Raw genomic sequence first — 17,505 nt, 5'->3', positions numbered from 1 at the left:
TTTTGCAGTGTGCACCATACTGAATAGAGAACCCTTTCCTGTCATTTTACCTTAGTTTCAATCATACTATGCGTTCATTTGACAACCTTAAATTGTAATGTTGTTTGGTTATTGCTAGAATTGATAGGCAGCAGGAATCAATGCACAGCAACACAACCTCGCCTGCGCTGCGACTGCTAAATAGCATTTCGATGCAGCACTCAGTTTTTTCTATCGAGCTGCCACTATGTGATGAATTTGAGCAGTATGAAGCCCTGATTGCCTGAGACAGCAAATATATATTCATAATTAGTAAGAACCTTGACACATATGGGAACAGCTTTTCATAAACAGCAGAAAATCTCAAGTTTAGCTGTGAGATATGTCTCCTTGAAGCTGCAGAGCTGACTGTGATGGACATCACCCAACCTCTCTCTGTCTCTCTTACCATGCATACATGCCAGGAATATTAAGATATGAAGGTATGGAGATATAATCGAGCTCAAAGCTCAAGCAAAATGGCTGTGTTGCAGTTTTCCTCAAAGGTGATAAATACCCCGAGAAACAATCACAAATTTGCTTGAATCAAATTTAACCCAAGAGGAAACAGTTCTTAAATCTCTGTTGCCCTCCAGTGTTTGGTTGGATAAATCACATCTCAGTATGCATCATTACTGTATGTCTGTTTTTACTGTTTCAGAGCTGTAGATGCAAAAACTCTCTCATCTGAATAAGATAAAAATGATAGTAGTCATTTAGATAACAGTTTACAAGGAGAGACACTGAAGCATGGTTAGTAACTAAGGAACAGTTGATAAATAAATCAATAAGTCATTAATCAGTACTGCTGTAAATCGTAATACAACACAAAAGGGTGATGCTATATTAGTGGGTGACTGGGAAATAACTGTTTCATAAATATCAATGAATAAATCTAAATTCTCAGGCATCGATTATATGATTAACGACTAAATAATGCTGAATGGCACAAAACTGTAATTCATCATTTTTTCATTAGTAATATGTGTTGCCTTAAGTAATGAGGCATTTTCTTAAAGGAAGACTAAGTAATGGTTAATTAATCTTGTGGTAATGAGGAACTATTATCTAACTATTTAAAGTAACAGAAAAAAGTAACTAATTATTGAGTATTCAGAACAAAACAGGCAATTTAAAATTGGGAATTTAGATTTGTTTTTCTTTGCAAGATTCAGAAGGATCTTTAATGCACATAATCCCAGGATAATTCTCTGAACGCTGTAAGGAAAACAAATAAGTGGGCTTTAAGATTATTTTGCAGCTGTTACTAAAGTGTAACCCTACCACAATTTATGACTACACCAAGGACTCCCGGTCCCAGACTGAGAATATTTCAATCTTATTCAGGTAAAGGACTTTCTCACACCAGAGCTTTTGAGTTGTAATTCAGAGGTACAGCTAAAGGCATTAAAACAGCTGCACTCCATTTAGGCGTTATGCTAATCAGGTCATTGTCTTATGTTAATGTTGCTGGTTTTCTGAAGTCGGTTTGTATTAAACCCTTGTTTTTCCTCCACTGATGAGTAAAAGCATCTGTTGTGATAAAGGAAGCTTTGTTCAGTTTCAAAATGACTTCTTTGGAAGAACTTTTTGGCATGATCTTCCAACATATTATTTTCTTGCCTCTTTCACAATTTGGACAGGAAGACATTCCTCTCTCTCGCTCTCTCTCTCTCTCTCTCTCTCTCTCTTTCACTCTCTCTCAAACACACACACACACACACATGCTCATAAATTTTCCTGTGAAACCCGATAAGCTCCATGTGTTGTATCTACAACAGCTGGACTCTCTAGGAAGAACGAAACATAAAGATCTTGCTCATCATTCATCTGTTGCTGTGCTTCTCTCAACATGAAGGCAAGTAGATTTTGCATGGATACATTTTTCAGTTTTCTGTAAAAGGTTTTCTATCCAGAAAAGAGTAATTTTACATTGTCATAGCTGTGATATTTCCATGGGAGACTACTTTTACCCAAGTTTTTCTTTTCTTTTGTTTTCTTTGACTTTCTTTTCTTTGCTGTGCTTTTTTGTGTTTTCATTTTCCTCCTCAGAAAGTTGCACAACTCTGTGCAAGAGTCTTACCATGGCTCCTCTTCCTGTTCACTGCCAAGGGGTAAATCTGTTTTTCGTTTTGTGCTTTTAAAGCATAAATATATTGTGCTTGTTGAACTTTATGCGTTGTCATTTTTATCATATTATGTTGATTTAAACGTCATTTTCAAGGATGTGTAACCAGGAAGTTCATTGCCAGTGGGGTCCTTTTGGCAGTTGGTCAGAGTGTGATAGCTGCACCAAATTACAGGTCAGGGAGACTCACTGGTAACTAATTTCTTACCCATACAAACTTGCATGCATTTTCACCTACTGTATACAGTACAGTGCAAGAAAGTGTACTTATAATAAAGATTTTTCACCATCAGAAATACTTAAGATTATGTTATTTTTAAAACTTGTAAGGCTATTTTGCCATTAATTAAATTATTATTACTTTATATAAATATTTCTTTGTCATGCTGTGGATGCTACAGACAAGAACCCGATCCATGGTTGTCTACGCTCAGTTCGGTGGAAATCGTTGCTATGGAGAGCGAAGCGAGACGAGGCCCTGTGAAACCACACAAGGCTGCCCTATAGAGGATGGATGTGGAAACAGGTTTCGCTGTCGATCGGGTAGGAATCGAAACTGCCCTCACTTCCATAATCCTATTGAAGTGGTTAAACAATAACTATCTATCTGTCTTTTGACTTGCAGGGAAGTGTGTTAGCCAGTCTCTGGTGTGTAACGGAGATCAGGACTGTGAGGAAGACGGACTCGATGAGCATAACTGTGACATTTCAGAACACATTGTTTGTTCAAACTCGGTTCCTCCGCCTAGCATTGAAATCCTAGGACTTGGGTAAGAGAAAAGTCTTGATCTAGTTTTTTATTTTTTATGATTCATTGAGACATTAATCTACAATCTCTGTTGTTTCTGTAGGTTTGACGCTGTGTCAGGAAAGAGCAGAGCAAGTGTCATCAATACTAAGAGCTTTGGTGGCCAGTGCCGCACCATCTTCAGCGGTGTTCACAATTCTGCTTATCGACTCCCCCTTAGTACTCTTCAGTACAGCTTTTTGGTTGGTACCTGTGGAAGAACTTGAACTGTAGTTCATACTGATACTTCTTTGGTCACAATTTCTTATAAAGTACCCCTTGGATTTGTCTTCTAGAGTTAAGGAGTGAATATAGCAATATTTTCTACCTATTCTCCTTTTTATTCTATTAAATCACACATTATTACCATCGGCTTGCTGCCTTTTGCTCTTTTTTTGTTGCATTAGGCATTAGGCCATTGACTCACAATTGGTGCCCTCAACTTGACATGCATTCACATCATCTGCAACATCTCATCATCTTGTCTTTATATAGTTAATCAGCTCGTTGGAGTTCACAGGGAACTGACTTTGTTTTGCTGCTGATGGTGTTTTCAGATTTGTGGATTAAAAAGAGATGTCTAAAGTCCTCTCTGAAAAACAAACTAACAAAATCTAAATATATACGTCAACACATTGAAACAATAATTTTTAACCTATTTTTATTCAAAGTTCAGATTTCTGCTCATTTTTAGACATACAGTGACTCATTTGTATGACTCATTGTAAACATAAGATTTCTGTAAACACAAAAAAATTCACCTGTTTCATCTTATTCACCTGTAGGGTCTTCCATTAAACATAGTTAAGTTGTCCAGGTGAGCATTTCATATCTCTAAACTAGAGGAAACCAGACATTGTAACCCCTGTCCCGATTCCAGGTTAAAGCCCAGAATGACTTCAGTGATGAGATGTACACCAGCAAATGGCACTATGCAAAGGATATTGTCAAGAGGCAGACAGTAACCGGGACCACCACGGGATATCACAACTATGATTTTCATGAACAACATGACAAGACTCAGGTGAGTAGAAACCTAACACTTTAAATAAAAAATGCCTTTGACAAGTCATCTCATGTTGAAAAGGAACCTTTTTTTCCTCTTCTTACAGACCAAAAAGCTTTTAGTTTTAAAGAATGACATCGAGGTAGCTCAGTTCCAGACTAACGCTCCTCGGTACATCCCGATATCCGAGGCATTTTGGAAGGCGCTGGTCGAACTCCCATCTGTCTATGACTACTCGGCCTACAGGAAGATTTTGGAAAGGTTTGGAACGCACTACCTGTCTGCAGGAAGCTTAGGAGGCTCCTTCAAAGTTATTGCTACAATTGATGAAGAAACTGAAAATAATATGGGTAAGGATTCATAAAACACTAGTGTAATGGAAGAATTTAAAAAGATGGTCATAGTGGGTCATTCTACCCAGTGTTTTAAGGTGCTAAACAACAAGCCACTGTATGTGTCTGTTGCTTGTAATAGTTGTAATATACATACTCAAAAAATTTGTAAAATGTGTTTTTAAAGGTAATCAGTTTGTAATGTAATTAAGTATATATATATATATTTATATATATGTAATTAAATCAATATGTATTAATATGTCCGATTTTATTTAAAAAAAAAAAATCCAAGTTGTAATTGCAGCTGGATTTAACTATATTACACAGCTGTAAAGTGGTAGTATTTTTCTAATGCCAAGTAAAACAAATGTTGCCATAAAGCCCTGCTTTAGTCCTGCCTCACTTTTCTGACTCTGACTTTACTTTTTCCTTTGTTTTCAAGTCAGCGAAAGTGAGCAGTATCACGAATGTTCAAGGACTAAACGCTGGATTCTCATATTCCCCATCACCACAGTGAGGTGTAAGAGTGACCAGCGCACTCACTCATCAGGCACAGGTACAATTTGGATGATAACTTTACATATACCAGTACCTATAAAAGCACTTTACCTCTATAAGTTTTTCTGCCATTCACTATCTCTTCAAACATTTGAAAATAGGAACCAGCAGGGAAAATAATCTGAAAAAAGTGGATGTGGAGGGAGGAGGTGTCTCACATATTGCAGCGTTGAATATGATGAACCTAGATAATCCGGAGAGAAACTGGGAAATGTACTTAAACTGGGCAGAGTCTGTTAGGTCGTTTCCACAGGTCATAAAACAAAAGGTAAAGAGAACGTAAAATCAGCTATTTGTATTTTAAAAAGCAAGATCATAATGTTTAATGAACTTTATATGGATTTCATCTTATCACTTAATGCAACCTTGCATCGCTTTTATTTTACTATTGTTTCTCCAGCTGCGGCCACTGTCAGAGCTGGTGAAGGAGGTTCAGTGTGCTGGTTTGAAGAAGCTCTACCTTCGCAGGGCCGTAGATCAGTACCTTGCTGAAAGTGACCCCTGCCACTGCCGGCCATGCAGGAACAATGGAATGGTTGTCATGGATGGAGATGAATGTAAGTGCATCTGCAAGCCTAACACGTCAGGACCAGCCTGTGAGCAAGGAACTGAAGCGGAAGGGCAGCAGGGTGTGTATTGTCTTTCATACAGGGTCTTTATTACTGTAGTTTTTTAAGCTCACCAATGTTACTTTTAAAGTCTAAAAGGGGCACATAGCAGTGAAAACCCCCTTTAAAAAAACAAATGTTCTTTTTCCTTTTAGCTTTTGTATTGTGATTATGCTTAGAGATGCCAAAATAGCCCTGTGGGGCTGGCAGATGTGAGATTGGTGTCAGGCTTACTTTCAGGATGAAAACAAGGAATGTAACAAACTGTTAAATTGGATTAAGTCACTATCGTGTGTGGGGGTAGGATTTAATCGAGGCTAATATCAGACAGACTTTATTATTGTCCTTTATTTCTTCTTATTTCTTATTTTCCATTTCTGGTCATTAAGGAGTGATCCATGGTAGCTGGTCCTGTTGGTCTGCCTGGTCATCATGCTCTGGGGGCCGAAGGTCTCGTAGTCGTTCCTGCTCTAACCCCTACCCTCAGAATGGGGGACAGCACTGTATCGGAGAACCAGCTGAGACGTCCGACTGTGAAGATGAAGAGCTGCAATACTTAAGGTGAGAGCTTAAGTTTGTTTTGTGGGTTTTATGAGTTTTTTGTTTGTTTGTTTTGTGTGGCATGAATTTAGTGACATATTTGTAACAAGCACTGTGTTCATTGCATTGAGTTTCCGGTAAGAGAAAGTGTCAAACTGATTTTCATCAATATGTAGTTATACAACACATCATTTTTCTACAGAACTATGGAGCCTCAGTGCTTCGACTATACTCTCCCAGCAAGTCAGAAGTGTGGAACCCCACCTGCTCTGATCAATGGCTACATTCTGGTAAAAATAGAAATTTACACCATGGTGTGGAACAAATGATTGCAAACATTTAGTATTTATTAACCAGACTAACTGCTACTTTTATAGTACTTCAACAGTGTTTTGCACAAAGTCACAGTACAGTGTTAGAAAAAGAGTTATAAGATGACACTTGAAACTGAAGCTCTAATATCTCCTGTTTAAATGAAAGAGAGTCTGCCTCAGTGTTACTGAATTTATTAGTTATCTTTAAGTCTCAGCTCTTTTGCTGAGTTTTATGTTCTCCTCTGTGCTCATCCTCCTTCCATTTTTGGCAAATGGCTGCTCTTCCTGTTGAAAAGGGGTTCTTTTTCCCCACTGCCGTCAGTTGTTCCTCATAGGGGAACTACTAGTGGTACTGTCTTACTTATAAAGTGTCTTGAGGCGAGTCTTGTTGTGAACATAAATAAAACTGAACTGAGCTGAATTACATACCCAGATCAAAACTAAGAAGTTGAACTTGATGGTCTTATCTTTGTCACATGTGTCACAGGATCCAAAGGACATTTATCTTGTGGGTAGTAAAGTTGAATACACCTGCACTGAAGGTTTTTATCTTGTTGGTCACAGCACCATAGAGTGCACTGCTGATCAAACCTGGTCTGCCCGGCCTGGATTGTGCACAGGTGAGTAAATAAAGTTTAACATTCAGTGTATCATCATAATGAATTGCTGTGTCACACTGTTAAACTACACATTTTCTTCAAGTTACAAGCTGCCAGATTGGACTCCTCGCAGATGCTGTCATAGCCTCTCCTTTAAAGGAGACCTATGGCATAGGAGAGTTAGTAACATTCTCCTGTCCAGCGGGTAAACAGCTAACAGGAGAAGCCACGGCTATTTGCAACCCCAGTTTGGATTTTTCACCAAACCCAGCAGACGTCAGGTGCATCCAAGGTAAATTTTACATCAAGCTTTATAATCCTTTAGCTGTCTGCTAAAGGACTGTCCTGGATTGCTATGTAACAATATCAAATATGATGAGCTCTACATTTAGTCATTCAGTGTAGAGAATCAGGAGACAATGTGGAACAGTGATTTCTGTGTATTCCACAGACAGCACACTACAACCACGCATTGCTCCTGGAGTGCAGTGTAAACTGTGGGAAAAGCCTTCCAGAGGAAAATGTGTTTGCAAAATGCCTATTGAGTGTGGGTATGTCTATTCTTCTAATAAACAATTTGGTCATGTGAGTTTTGGCAAAGTGGCTGATGATACCTATTTACTTGCAACTGTGTTTTTTGTGCTTTGTGCCCACCGGCCAGTTCATCTTTAAAGTTGTGTGCCACAGCTGGTGTAGGTAGAAAATCGGTCCTTCTGGATGTGTGCAAAATGTATGCATTGCAATGTATGGGGAAGGAATATATGACAGCAGAGGACAGCACCTGCATTTGGCCGGAGCGCAGTACAACAGGTTGCACCGGCTGTCACATGTGGGAGAACTGCGATGGTATGAACATGTGAAGTGACAAATGATCTATTATAATGTACAGCAGTTTGTAGTAATTCGTGCTGTTTGTCTTCACACAATTTTCTCAGATCAAACCAATGACTGTCGCTGTAAGGACTCTGCAGACTGTGCGAACCCTGGGTATAACGTGTGTGTCCGTGTTGGAGAGGATGAGACTGTGGCCACACAGACCATGAGTGAATGTGAAGCAGGACTTCGGCGATGTAAGGGAGAAAAGGTGTTTGTTGTCAGTATCCAGCCCTGCACCTCCTGAGCATTCAGAGCAGGAGCTGATTGACTGACCTCTCTTATTCGTCTTCTTTTATTATCCCACTTTGAAATATTCCACAAATTGATTGTGGAGCCAGTGTTTTTTGATTTTTAATCTAAGATTTAGCACACTTTAAAGGCACATTTTATGCATGTGTAAAAATAGAACAATACTGTATTAACAATAAATAAAAAGCACATCAGTCATGTTTGATCTTTCTTCTTTTGTATTACTAATATTGAGACCAAGAGATATGTAATATTCTCACAGACAAACATAGCATAATGGACTGTTGGTTGGGTTTGAGAGGTAATGTTTGGAAATCGGTTTTTCAGGCTCGAGAAAGTGTAGGGCTTCTTACAAAAGATGTCTTGTGCCTACTAAACCCGACAAAGCTCATCCTGCGAAGCAAACCCCTGCTGACAGTCTATTCCTGCCTCTGGCTTGCAGCCCTCGCACAGTGTGACTGCATGTCTGCATGTGTGTCTGAACCTGTCCGTGAAAAGGTGTGAAGACACCAACTACTTAATGTTTTATCATCAATTCAAAAAATACTTACGGTCAGCAGAATGATTCCTAGGTTTTAGATGTTGTTCACAAAGACTGATAGTTGGGGGAAAGGTGTTAAAAGTGCATCTGAGCTGGCATTCTTGAAGGGATAATGCATACAAATTGATGGTTTTGGGGTGAGACGTGGTAAAAAATCCTTATCTGTCTATCTATCTATCTATCTATCTATCTATCTATCTATCTATCTATCTATGAAAGAAGGACAGAGGGAAAAAAGCACAAATAATGGCATACATGTTTGTTCTTTGAATGCAAACCACCTAATTTGCATTTAACACAGTCACTTTATCTAATTAATTCAGTGTAATTTTACTGTTTGAGCTTTACCAGAACGTGCTAGACAAGTTTGTCTCTGTTGATTGTTTGTCTCCACCTGGTGGACATTTCAGTTCATGCAAGACAATGACAAACACTGGTGGATGAGTTTCAATAACAAAAGTTTTATTAACAATGTAAAATGACCTATATCAGCTTTGACTACTGTACCTTCAGCTTGCCATAAACAGTGATCACTATATTTAATAAGCTGCGCTCTGTCTGCTTGACTGCCCCAGAGAGAGAGAGATGCTCTCTGCTTATACCAACAGCTTCTTTACTAACCACGTGCAACCTTGAAAATAATTCAGAGAGCATTGCGTAAAGAGTATGTGTATATACAAGTCTAATGTCTCGATTTATAGATAGATATTGTGTGCAAATAAGTTTTCTTTTGACTATTGTATCATCTATTCCATTTTGAAGCTGGAAAGTTTAAGTTGGGTACAGGTTCTTGTTTTATGGAAGACTAAATTAAGTACATTGAGAAGAAAAACAGCAAGGAACAGAAAACGGAGACTGTAATACACAAACGTATTCTTCACAAACCTGTCATTTCAGCTTAGACAAACGACAGTAAAACTTTGTCATTGCAAGAGCCGTCCTCAGATGTGTGAATGGCATCTGTTCATAAGTTATCACATTATTTCTGACAAAATGGACATTTAGATTCCCTTTTTTTAAAAATAAAAACATAAATCCACTTCATTCACTCAGGCTTGTGGAAGTAACAGAACATTGATATTATCATTTCAGACAAACTCTCATTCCCTTTTACATCAGACAAGCAGATATCGCACTTCGTTTACCAAAAAAGGGGAAAATCTGTTGCAAAATATCTTAAAATATATGTTCATGACTTTTGTTTTCATTACACTGCAGTTACAATTCTTCTTCGTATTACAAAATAAAATTATAAAATGGGCAGCCGTTAAAAAAAAGAGAAAGAGACAATTTATTTGAAAATGGCAGTAATAGATTGGTGGGAGACACAAGTGGTGAAGGACAGTGGGTAATGGTGTCTTTGTTGCCGCCTCCTACCCACAAAGGCGGGGCCCTTAGCTGGTTACCAGGCAACAGAGCCCAAAGAACCGCCTCTTCCTCTGTCGGACTAGTGGGTAGGGAGTCAGGTTCAGCAAACTGCTGTCATCTGGGCGAAAGAACACACAGACACCACAGCCAAGTCATGCATTTTTCCTCATTTTAGCTACGATGCAGTCCACTTAAACCAGTACCTCTGCTTCACAATGAATAATTCTGAAAGTGTTACTGCTTTTTGCATTTTCTTTCTCACCTTGGTTCTTCAGTGGTAAAGGCATTGTCTCCCTGAGTTTACTGAGAAGGTTCTTCATCTCCCTCATATCCCTGCAGTAATGCAAATGGCTTTTTATGTTGTGTACATAAAGTATCCATAATATATGCAGTACATACTCACACACAGAAATGCACAAAATCAGGTTTCCATGATTGGATTTTCTGGAGACTTTCCTCCCTAACTCCCTAACTCGAACCCTTAACTTAATGTTAACCTAGGGACTGTATTTCAATTTATTTCATACTGTATTTCATAGCAGGAGTAGTAAACACACACGGTGTCTAGAAAAATAAGTAGTAGTAGTAAAATAAGTGTGTATACTTTGTGTTTTAAATGTTGAAGCTTTGACACAAATATCTGATTATTTTTGGTATATTTCTATTGTTTTGTATATTTTTCTCAACAACTCAAATCTTAAATCCAACTGTGAGGTAAAACTATAGACCCACACAAACGACATAAATGTAATTTCAAGAAAGCCTTAGCTGCTAAAAAATATAAATATCGCAATAAATCTTATAATACAACATGTATTCCCAGTGCATTAAAATGCCATTTAATGTGATACAATACTTTGCATTATGTTCTTATAGGAAATGTGACAGATTACCCACCAAAATAAATGTGAAATATTTGTTAAATCATAATAAAAACGCAAGTGCAGACACAGCACTTACATACACCCAGAAGGACACAACAGAACACACTTTGTTTACCTACTTTTCTATGTTTTCTATGTCAGTGGCCACCAGCCAGCAGAGCTGAGGACAGTCAGTGGGGGAGGAAGAGGTGTCCTCCAGAATGGGGATGTCTGAGCTTTCCTCCGTTTTACCATCTAAGCCAGGAGGGCCACATGAGTCCTTACCTAAAGCACACAGAGAAATGCCTTAATCGTGTGTCCTTACTAGATACTGACCTAAATTATTTATGTCATTTGTACACAGGTATTTGAGTTTACTAATCGGTTTAGTGATGGCATTACTGGAATGACAGTGACATTAGAGATACAAAATCCCATTTGTCCACATGTCCCTTTAAAAAAAATTCAAAACAAAACAAAGCATATTATCTATAAACTATCCATGAGGCTTGTCTGTGTGTTAACCTTTCCTGTGGAGCTGCAGCGATCCCAGCAAGCACACAGATTTGAGCATCTCTGTGATGTACATCTCCAGACAGCACTGCAGCTGGATGAAGAGCCTACAGATCTCAGGGTGGATTTCCCCGTCCTCTGGCCTGAAATGGCACATGAAGAGAACAAAGCTTACCAGCCAGGTGGAACTTGGTAGACAAAATAGTCTCTGCAGTCTCTATGAGCATTTCAGTAGTTGTTAATTCATCTGTGTATGTGCTAAACTTGAGTTTGAAACCAGTAGCAGCCTAAATAAATATTAGTACTAAATCAAAAAGTGAAAACAAAGAAAAATGTATTCCACCCTCAGTATGTGTTACTGACATGTCTAATTTATTTGACTCATTTAAACTGTAAATGCAATATCTGTTGAAGAAATATGATCACCTACATTGGTAACTTATGCACTGCCTGTTCTTGTAATTTCAGGGTGCACATCTTCTGTGTCACATCTGTGACAAATGCGAGTCACATGCTTTTGCTTGGAAATATCTTTACTTAAATAAATAAATGAGGACTGGACCTGGTGATACTCATGGTATTTTCTGCGCGTGATTACAGTGAGAAAATCTGTAACCTGAAGAATAACAGCAAATTCTTAATATCAGGTTTTAGAGGTTTATGAACTCAAATATGCATTAAAATGTTTGAGCAGAGTGTTTCCTAATCAAGGCTTAAAGTAAGCTTATAGACTCTGCAATGAAAATAAACATACTGCGCTTCTCATTCATGTTGTTTTACAGCAAAGTTCAAATTGCTACTGTCTCCGTGATTGTGCAAGCGTCTATATGTAGTGCTTACTTAACTCCCTGAGAATATATAAATAAAATGCACTGAAGAGATTCAAGCAACACAAAAGCCCGTCACAATATTTTTCATTCAACCGGAGCTGATCATTAGCTTTTATGAGACACCGCAGTAGCTTCACAACTATATTAATCTGGTTTTCAAAGGGAAACAGCAGGTGATATCCAGTGGGTGTAATATCACATGGGAAAGTGACAGCGATAAAAGGCGTGAAACTTGGTACAAATCTTTCTCACACAAATCATGCTCTAGAATTCACCTCTTCCAACAGCAAGCTTCTCCTTGCCATCACCGTTTTGTCACAGTGCTGCTTTACTGTTGCTCAAGCACAGCTGTCACCAGTGCTATCCCTCTAATCAGCTTTCCCCCTGCACATTGGAGGGATCTCGCATCATTCAAACCATTCTGACACACTGGGTTTATTTTATTAAAGGGGAATGAACTGGTTTAATTCAAGCTCTGTGTCTCTAGTAGTAGAGACAGACACTTAGATGGCCGAGAGAGCTTTTAGGGAAGGGGTTTTTAGAATATGTGCTGGTGATGATTATGGCAATGATGCGGATGCTGTTATCAGTGAGAACTTAAGAGTTCTCTCTAAAGCTGCTGCACCATCTCCATTTAGCAGCAGAAGCTGGAACATTCAAGACCACAGTTTCAATGGCTAATAGTATTTTTTTCTGCAGATACAGGTATAACTGTATTTAGGTGTATAATTATGAGCCATGCAGTTGAAAAAGAACAGTGAAGTGGTTCATTTTCCACCACTGCACTGCTGCATTAAGGAATATTATTATTTAAAGCAACTAAATGCTCCTATTCAAATAAAGTTGCATTCATGATTCATCCATGTGCGCGATGGGAGATGTGCACTGAACATGTTCGGTGTCACGCATCAAACATGTAGTTTTAAAGTCTCACTAAAGTGAATTAAAATAGAAAAGAGTGCAGCTTAACACTTTTTAAAACTGGACCTTGTAAAAAAATATGGTGACATATAATTTCTAATGAAAAAGGATTTCTTGTGGTTTGAAATATACAGTATATCCAGTGGAAGGAATATGGCCCATACTGCAAGATAAATCCTGATTCTGTTATTGTTCCAGCAGCACCCAGGCTTTGGCAAGCAGCTGGCACTGCAGACGTCCTCCAAATCTCTCTCACCACTGGCTTCAGTCTGTCCGATTGTTATTTAAGTAAGTTTGAGTGTGCCAAGTTGGCTGGCATCTTAGCCTCACTGAGGATCTTAAAATCCCAAGCCTCCCTTTGCCCTTCTTCTACTGGCGCTATTGTAGAGGAGATATTGTGGGCCAAGACAGCAGTCCTTTCAGGCTCCTATAACAGCTGTTTTCCTGTATCTTGAATCAAAACTTTCATCACAAACAAACCACTTGAAATCTAATTTAGCATGAAAATCTACTCAGAATCACTAAACAGTGAACAAACTTAGGATCTAACCACTTTAATTTACTGTTTCATTGTGATATCATTTGTTTTTGATGAGCAAAAGAAAAAAAAAACTCCCAAGGATTCTGATTATTTAAAACAAATCTGTACTGAAGGACAGAAAATAGCTTCTATTGTCAGAAAACATCCTGAATATTCAAACAACAGTAACAGAGACATAAGTCACAAAACACACAGAGAGAGCCACTCTCTCAATAAATTACAAGAAAAAAAAAAACGTCATTGGCTCCACATTATTGATACTATTATCTCAGATATTAGTCCCGGGAAGCATTCCACTTTCCCTCCACTTTGTGCATTAACGTTTTAGGCTCAGCTAATGGGAAGTGATCAGTTACAGCAGGCTATGTTGTTGTGATTGCTTCCTGGTAAAGCTCTCCCTCCAACAAATTAGAGATTTCATGATTTTTAAAAGCTGATCTCATGTTCTGTTTTCCCACATAATTTGCCCACCACGAAATTAAAAAAAAATAAATCAGTCCTTTAATAGGATAAGCATTAGATGACCTATCGAAAGAACATCTTTATATAAAAAAAACAACAACTATTCAGCAGCTCAAATGTTGATGCTTATGCAGGTTTACTTTGGTAAAATTAGCTACTTTTTAACTTCCGGTGCTGCAGTTGTTGCAGAGCGTTCAGCCACTGATGGCTCTTCATTTTCAGGACCACGGACAGCGTCTGTGCCAACTCACCCCGATATCAAGGAGAGACTGTGGTGTGCCGCTCGCGCCATTTCGCAGCCTTTGGTTCGGGTCTTGAGCATTTCGGCCCGTAACGAAGGACAGTCGACAGTGATCTCGCCAATTGAGATGACCAGCTCACGGTACAGAGCCACAAGTGTATTGAATTCTTGGACGATCTGCATTACAGTGAAACAATAAGTCACACAGACACAAAAAGTTATTACCTAACGACCCAGACAAGTAAGCATCACACAAATAAAATGCAGGATAGTCTTTATCCTCAGTCCGACCTGTCAACATGAAAACACGTCAGCCAAGAAGGAAATGCTGAGCAGCATTTTACAGCCCCCCCCCACCCAGCCACCCACCCCAACAGACTAATGGGGACAAATAATGCTCCATGTGCAGTTACACTGTGGTGTGCTTCATTTCAAAAATTGCAGCCTTGCACATGTGCAGTCACAGAAGCTTATTGATCCTTGCGAAAAACGCGGAAAGTGAAGCACAGCCCGCAAAGTAAGAGTGCACGATAAACCAGCTGATTGTTGAATTGGTTGGCTTTCCATCATGCTAAATTTGGTTGTCTGCACAACCACGAAATTTGAGCTTGGGGCACAAGTATTCTGCTCTTTTTGTGCACCTCCTGCATAGCATCCTGCTGTAGTCCTGTAAACGAACAGCGAGGCTCCATGACGATCACTGATGTATGAAGGGGTGAAGTAGGCTTTATCATTCCTGTCAGCTTCTGTCAAAGCACATATGTGCCAAGATCATGCACTCCACCATGGGTAATCTTGTCATTCGGGCAATGCTGAAATCATTCCAAATCACCAGCAGCTTTCCACACTTTAAATGCAAATCACACAGTCAATCTGCACGCCGAGGTGTTCTGTTTGGCTTCACTGCCGACAAAGCAATGCAAATGCATAAAGCTATTTTTAGGCTGCTAGACCGGGTTAGAATCTTTTTTTTTCTTTTTTTCTTTTTTTTGCAGCTATTAAGAGCTGTCGCCTGTGTGGCGTGCATGCACGGGGTATTGGAACATCCTAAAACAAAGAAAGGTTGGGATAATAGCACTACACTCCTTATCAGAGGCACCATGCAGGCACTGACGTGCCGCAAACCTACCATTCTGCAGTCGGCCACGGCGCGCTGGGCTTTGCGGGTACTTTCGGTGCTCTCCCTCCTTTGTGAGTCTCGATAAGGAGGCTTGCCGATCTGGAAGATGTTCCCGGCGGATCTGGGGCGATTTTTGCGCCCATTCGATGCAGAACTCATGCATACACATCCACTATTAAAACAGCCCTAAGACAGAACGATTTGGTCTTATCCCCCCAAACTCCACCACTTTCTCTCTTCCTGCCTTACCACCCTGCACCTTACTGTTCACCTTATTCTCTCCTCGATTTACGCTCAGTTCACCTTCGCCAGCTATTGGCTGTGTTGAACCTCGAACGCTATTATTGCTCTATGTCTTACGTTCTTTCCTCCTAATGTGGGAAAGGTAGCAATTTTTTCCCAAGAAGAGCCCTAGAGCGCAGGTAAAGTACCGGATGAGCGCCCGTGACTCCTCTCCGCATTGCCTTGACTGCGACGGGGCGCAAGTCACCTTCACTCCAGCAGCACACGGTGCACAGTGAAGACTTCACACCCAACCCGGACTCCAGCTAGCTGAGGTGTCTTTTCTGACGCACCGATGTCAAGAGGGAACGATCGCATTCACGGATATTCTCCAAATGCAACCATTTTTTATGATTGCGCGTTTCCATTAAGCACCAATAAGACGGACGGTAACGGTCTTTTCTTAGCTATACAACCTCCTATTGAGACGAAATAACACGGCCAGTGTCCAAGCCGACAATTTCTAAGCGTACAACTGTGCCGGAAAACGTTGAAAAACTTAATTCCTGCTCTCGCGGTCTCAAGTCGGCTCCCAGTCTGTTTCCTTGAGTGTTTCCAGCTATTAGGAAGGGCCTATATCTAACCTTGGAGAGGCAGTAGAAGAACAGTTGCTACAGGCCTGACGTGGCTGGCAACACTGCGCACCCAAAGGACGCGAATACTAATAGGGCCCATCAACTCAACCCCCCTCCTCCCCCCATGCTGACATATCAACTCCTGTACGTATGAAATTGAGGTCACTGGCCACTTTACATCCACCACAAGTACCGGGTGGAGACAAAAAAAGAATGAATTGAACACTTCCGCTAAAAATGAGCCTAAAGTGGTTCTCTTTAGTTTTGAATATCACAAATTATTACTGCATTTATAATCACATGCAGGTTAACTTAACAAGCGCTTAAGTTTCTGTTATTGCGTGTGGGTCCGTCAACCTTTACAAGAATATAATTAACATAAAGAATGAAAAGGGTGGGCTATAGCTATATTACCGTTACTTAACTGGAAAAAAGTGCACGCTAAGCTTGTAGATAGTGTATCGTTTATCTTACATTTTGGAAGATGCTTCAGATCATGATAGTTCAAGATTTAGCTTCGTTTCGACTAATAAAAATTTAGTTTTATCATGCCATCCATGGCATGCAGACAGTTGGGGTTGAGATATACATTAAAGTTAAAAATGCACAAAGACAAACTATATATTTTTTACTCTATATTATGAGTATATAGATGTGTAACTGATCAATAAACTTTTGTGTGTGTGTCTCTGATTACACCACAAAAGATCATCCAGGAAATACGTTATTTCAGCATGGACACCGCTTTACTATAAGAGTGCCAGAATCAATTACTGGCTGTTGATGAGTGCTTTTCTCTCCTTGCTTTTCACAACCACAAATAGAAAAGTTTGCAGCAGATATTCTATATAAATCAGTGAATGTGTATGGAGTGCTCTTCCTGACATTATCATGAATACAAAGGAAGACTTGCGTGTGGAGTTGAAGAGACACACGCAATCACATATATTAGTGCCATAAAACAGTGGGTATATGATATTCTGTAGTGACTGTGTGTTTGAGTTGATTACTCTGTGACATATCTTACTGTTCTTTTGAAAATGAACCGTTCTCCCTGCGTTTTGTTGAGTAAACTCAAATATATTCAGATGGGACTCCTTTATTTCCTGCACTTGTTTTAGGTGCTTTGTAGCCACAGGGGTGAAAACGTCCATCCAACATGCTCATTTTCACAGTCAAAGGTTTCCATTAGCTTGCTGTGGCAACATAGCAAGTAGCTTTACCTACATT

General features: G+C 39.5%; 2 protein-coding genes across 2 annotated transcripts; one reads left to right on the top strand and one right to left on the bottom strand.

Annotated features, from left to right (window-relative positions):
• Positions 1 to 1,723: 1,723 nt before the first annotated feature.
• c7a (complement component 7a) lies at positions 1,724 to 8,218 on the top strand. The gene is made up of 18 exons (XM_003446144.3): positions 1,724 to 1,876; positions 2,071 to 2,132; positions 2,243 to 2,321; positions 2,548 to 2,689; positions 2,772 to 2,916; positions 2,998 to 3,136; positions 3,814 to 3,957; positions 4,046 to 4,289; positions 4,717 to 4,830; positions 4,934 to 5,100; positions 5,233 to 5,461; positions 5,830 to 6,001; positions 6,183 to 6,270; positions 6,782 to 6,914; positions 6,997 to 7,185; positions 7,345 to 7,444; positions 7,555 to 7,739; positions 7,829 to 8,218. Exons 1-18 carry the CDS (start codon positions 1,871 to 1,873, stop codon positions 8,011 to 8,013), a joined length of 2,523 nt encoding a protein of 840 aa, XP_003446192.2. The 5' UTR covers positions 1,724 to 1,870; the 3' UTR covers positions 8,014 to 8,218.
• A 782-nt stretch (positions 8,219 to 9,000) lies between these two features.
• Positions 9,001 to 16,380, bottom strand: rgs7bpa (regulator of G protein signaling 7 binding protein a). The gene is made up of 6 exons (XM_003446078.5): positions 15,428 to 16,380; positions 14,309 to 14,475; positions 11,316 to 11,446; positions 10,931 to 11,075; positions 10,190 to 10,260; positions 9,001 to 10,045 (listed from the first exon to the last, which is right to left on the bottom strand). Exons 1-6 carry the CDS (start codon positions 15,575 to 15,577, stop codon positions 9,954 to 9,956), a joined length of 756 nt encoding a protein of 251 aa, XP_003446126.1. The 5' UTR covers positions 15,578 to 16,380; the 3' UTR covers positions 9,001 to 9,953.
• Positions 16,381 to 17,505: the final 1,125 nt, after the last annotated feature.

Source organism: Oreochromis niloticus, linkage group LG12, assembly GCF_001858045.2.
Source record: "Oreochromis niloticus isolate F11D_XX linkage group LG12, O_niloticus_UMD_NMBU, whole genome shotgun sequence".
In the NCBI taxonomy this organism is placed as follows: Eukaryota; Metazoa; Chordata; class Actinopteri; order Cichliformes; family Cichlidae; genus Oreochromis; species Oreochromis niloticus.
The sequence above is the reverse complement of the archived record's forward strand: the minus strand, read 5'-3'. Positions and strand labels throughout refer to the sequence as shown.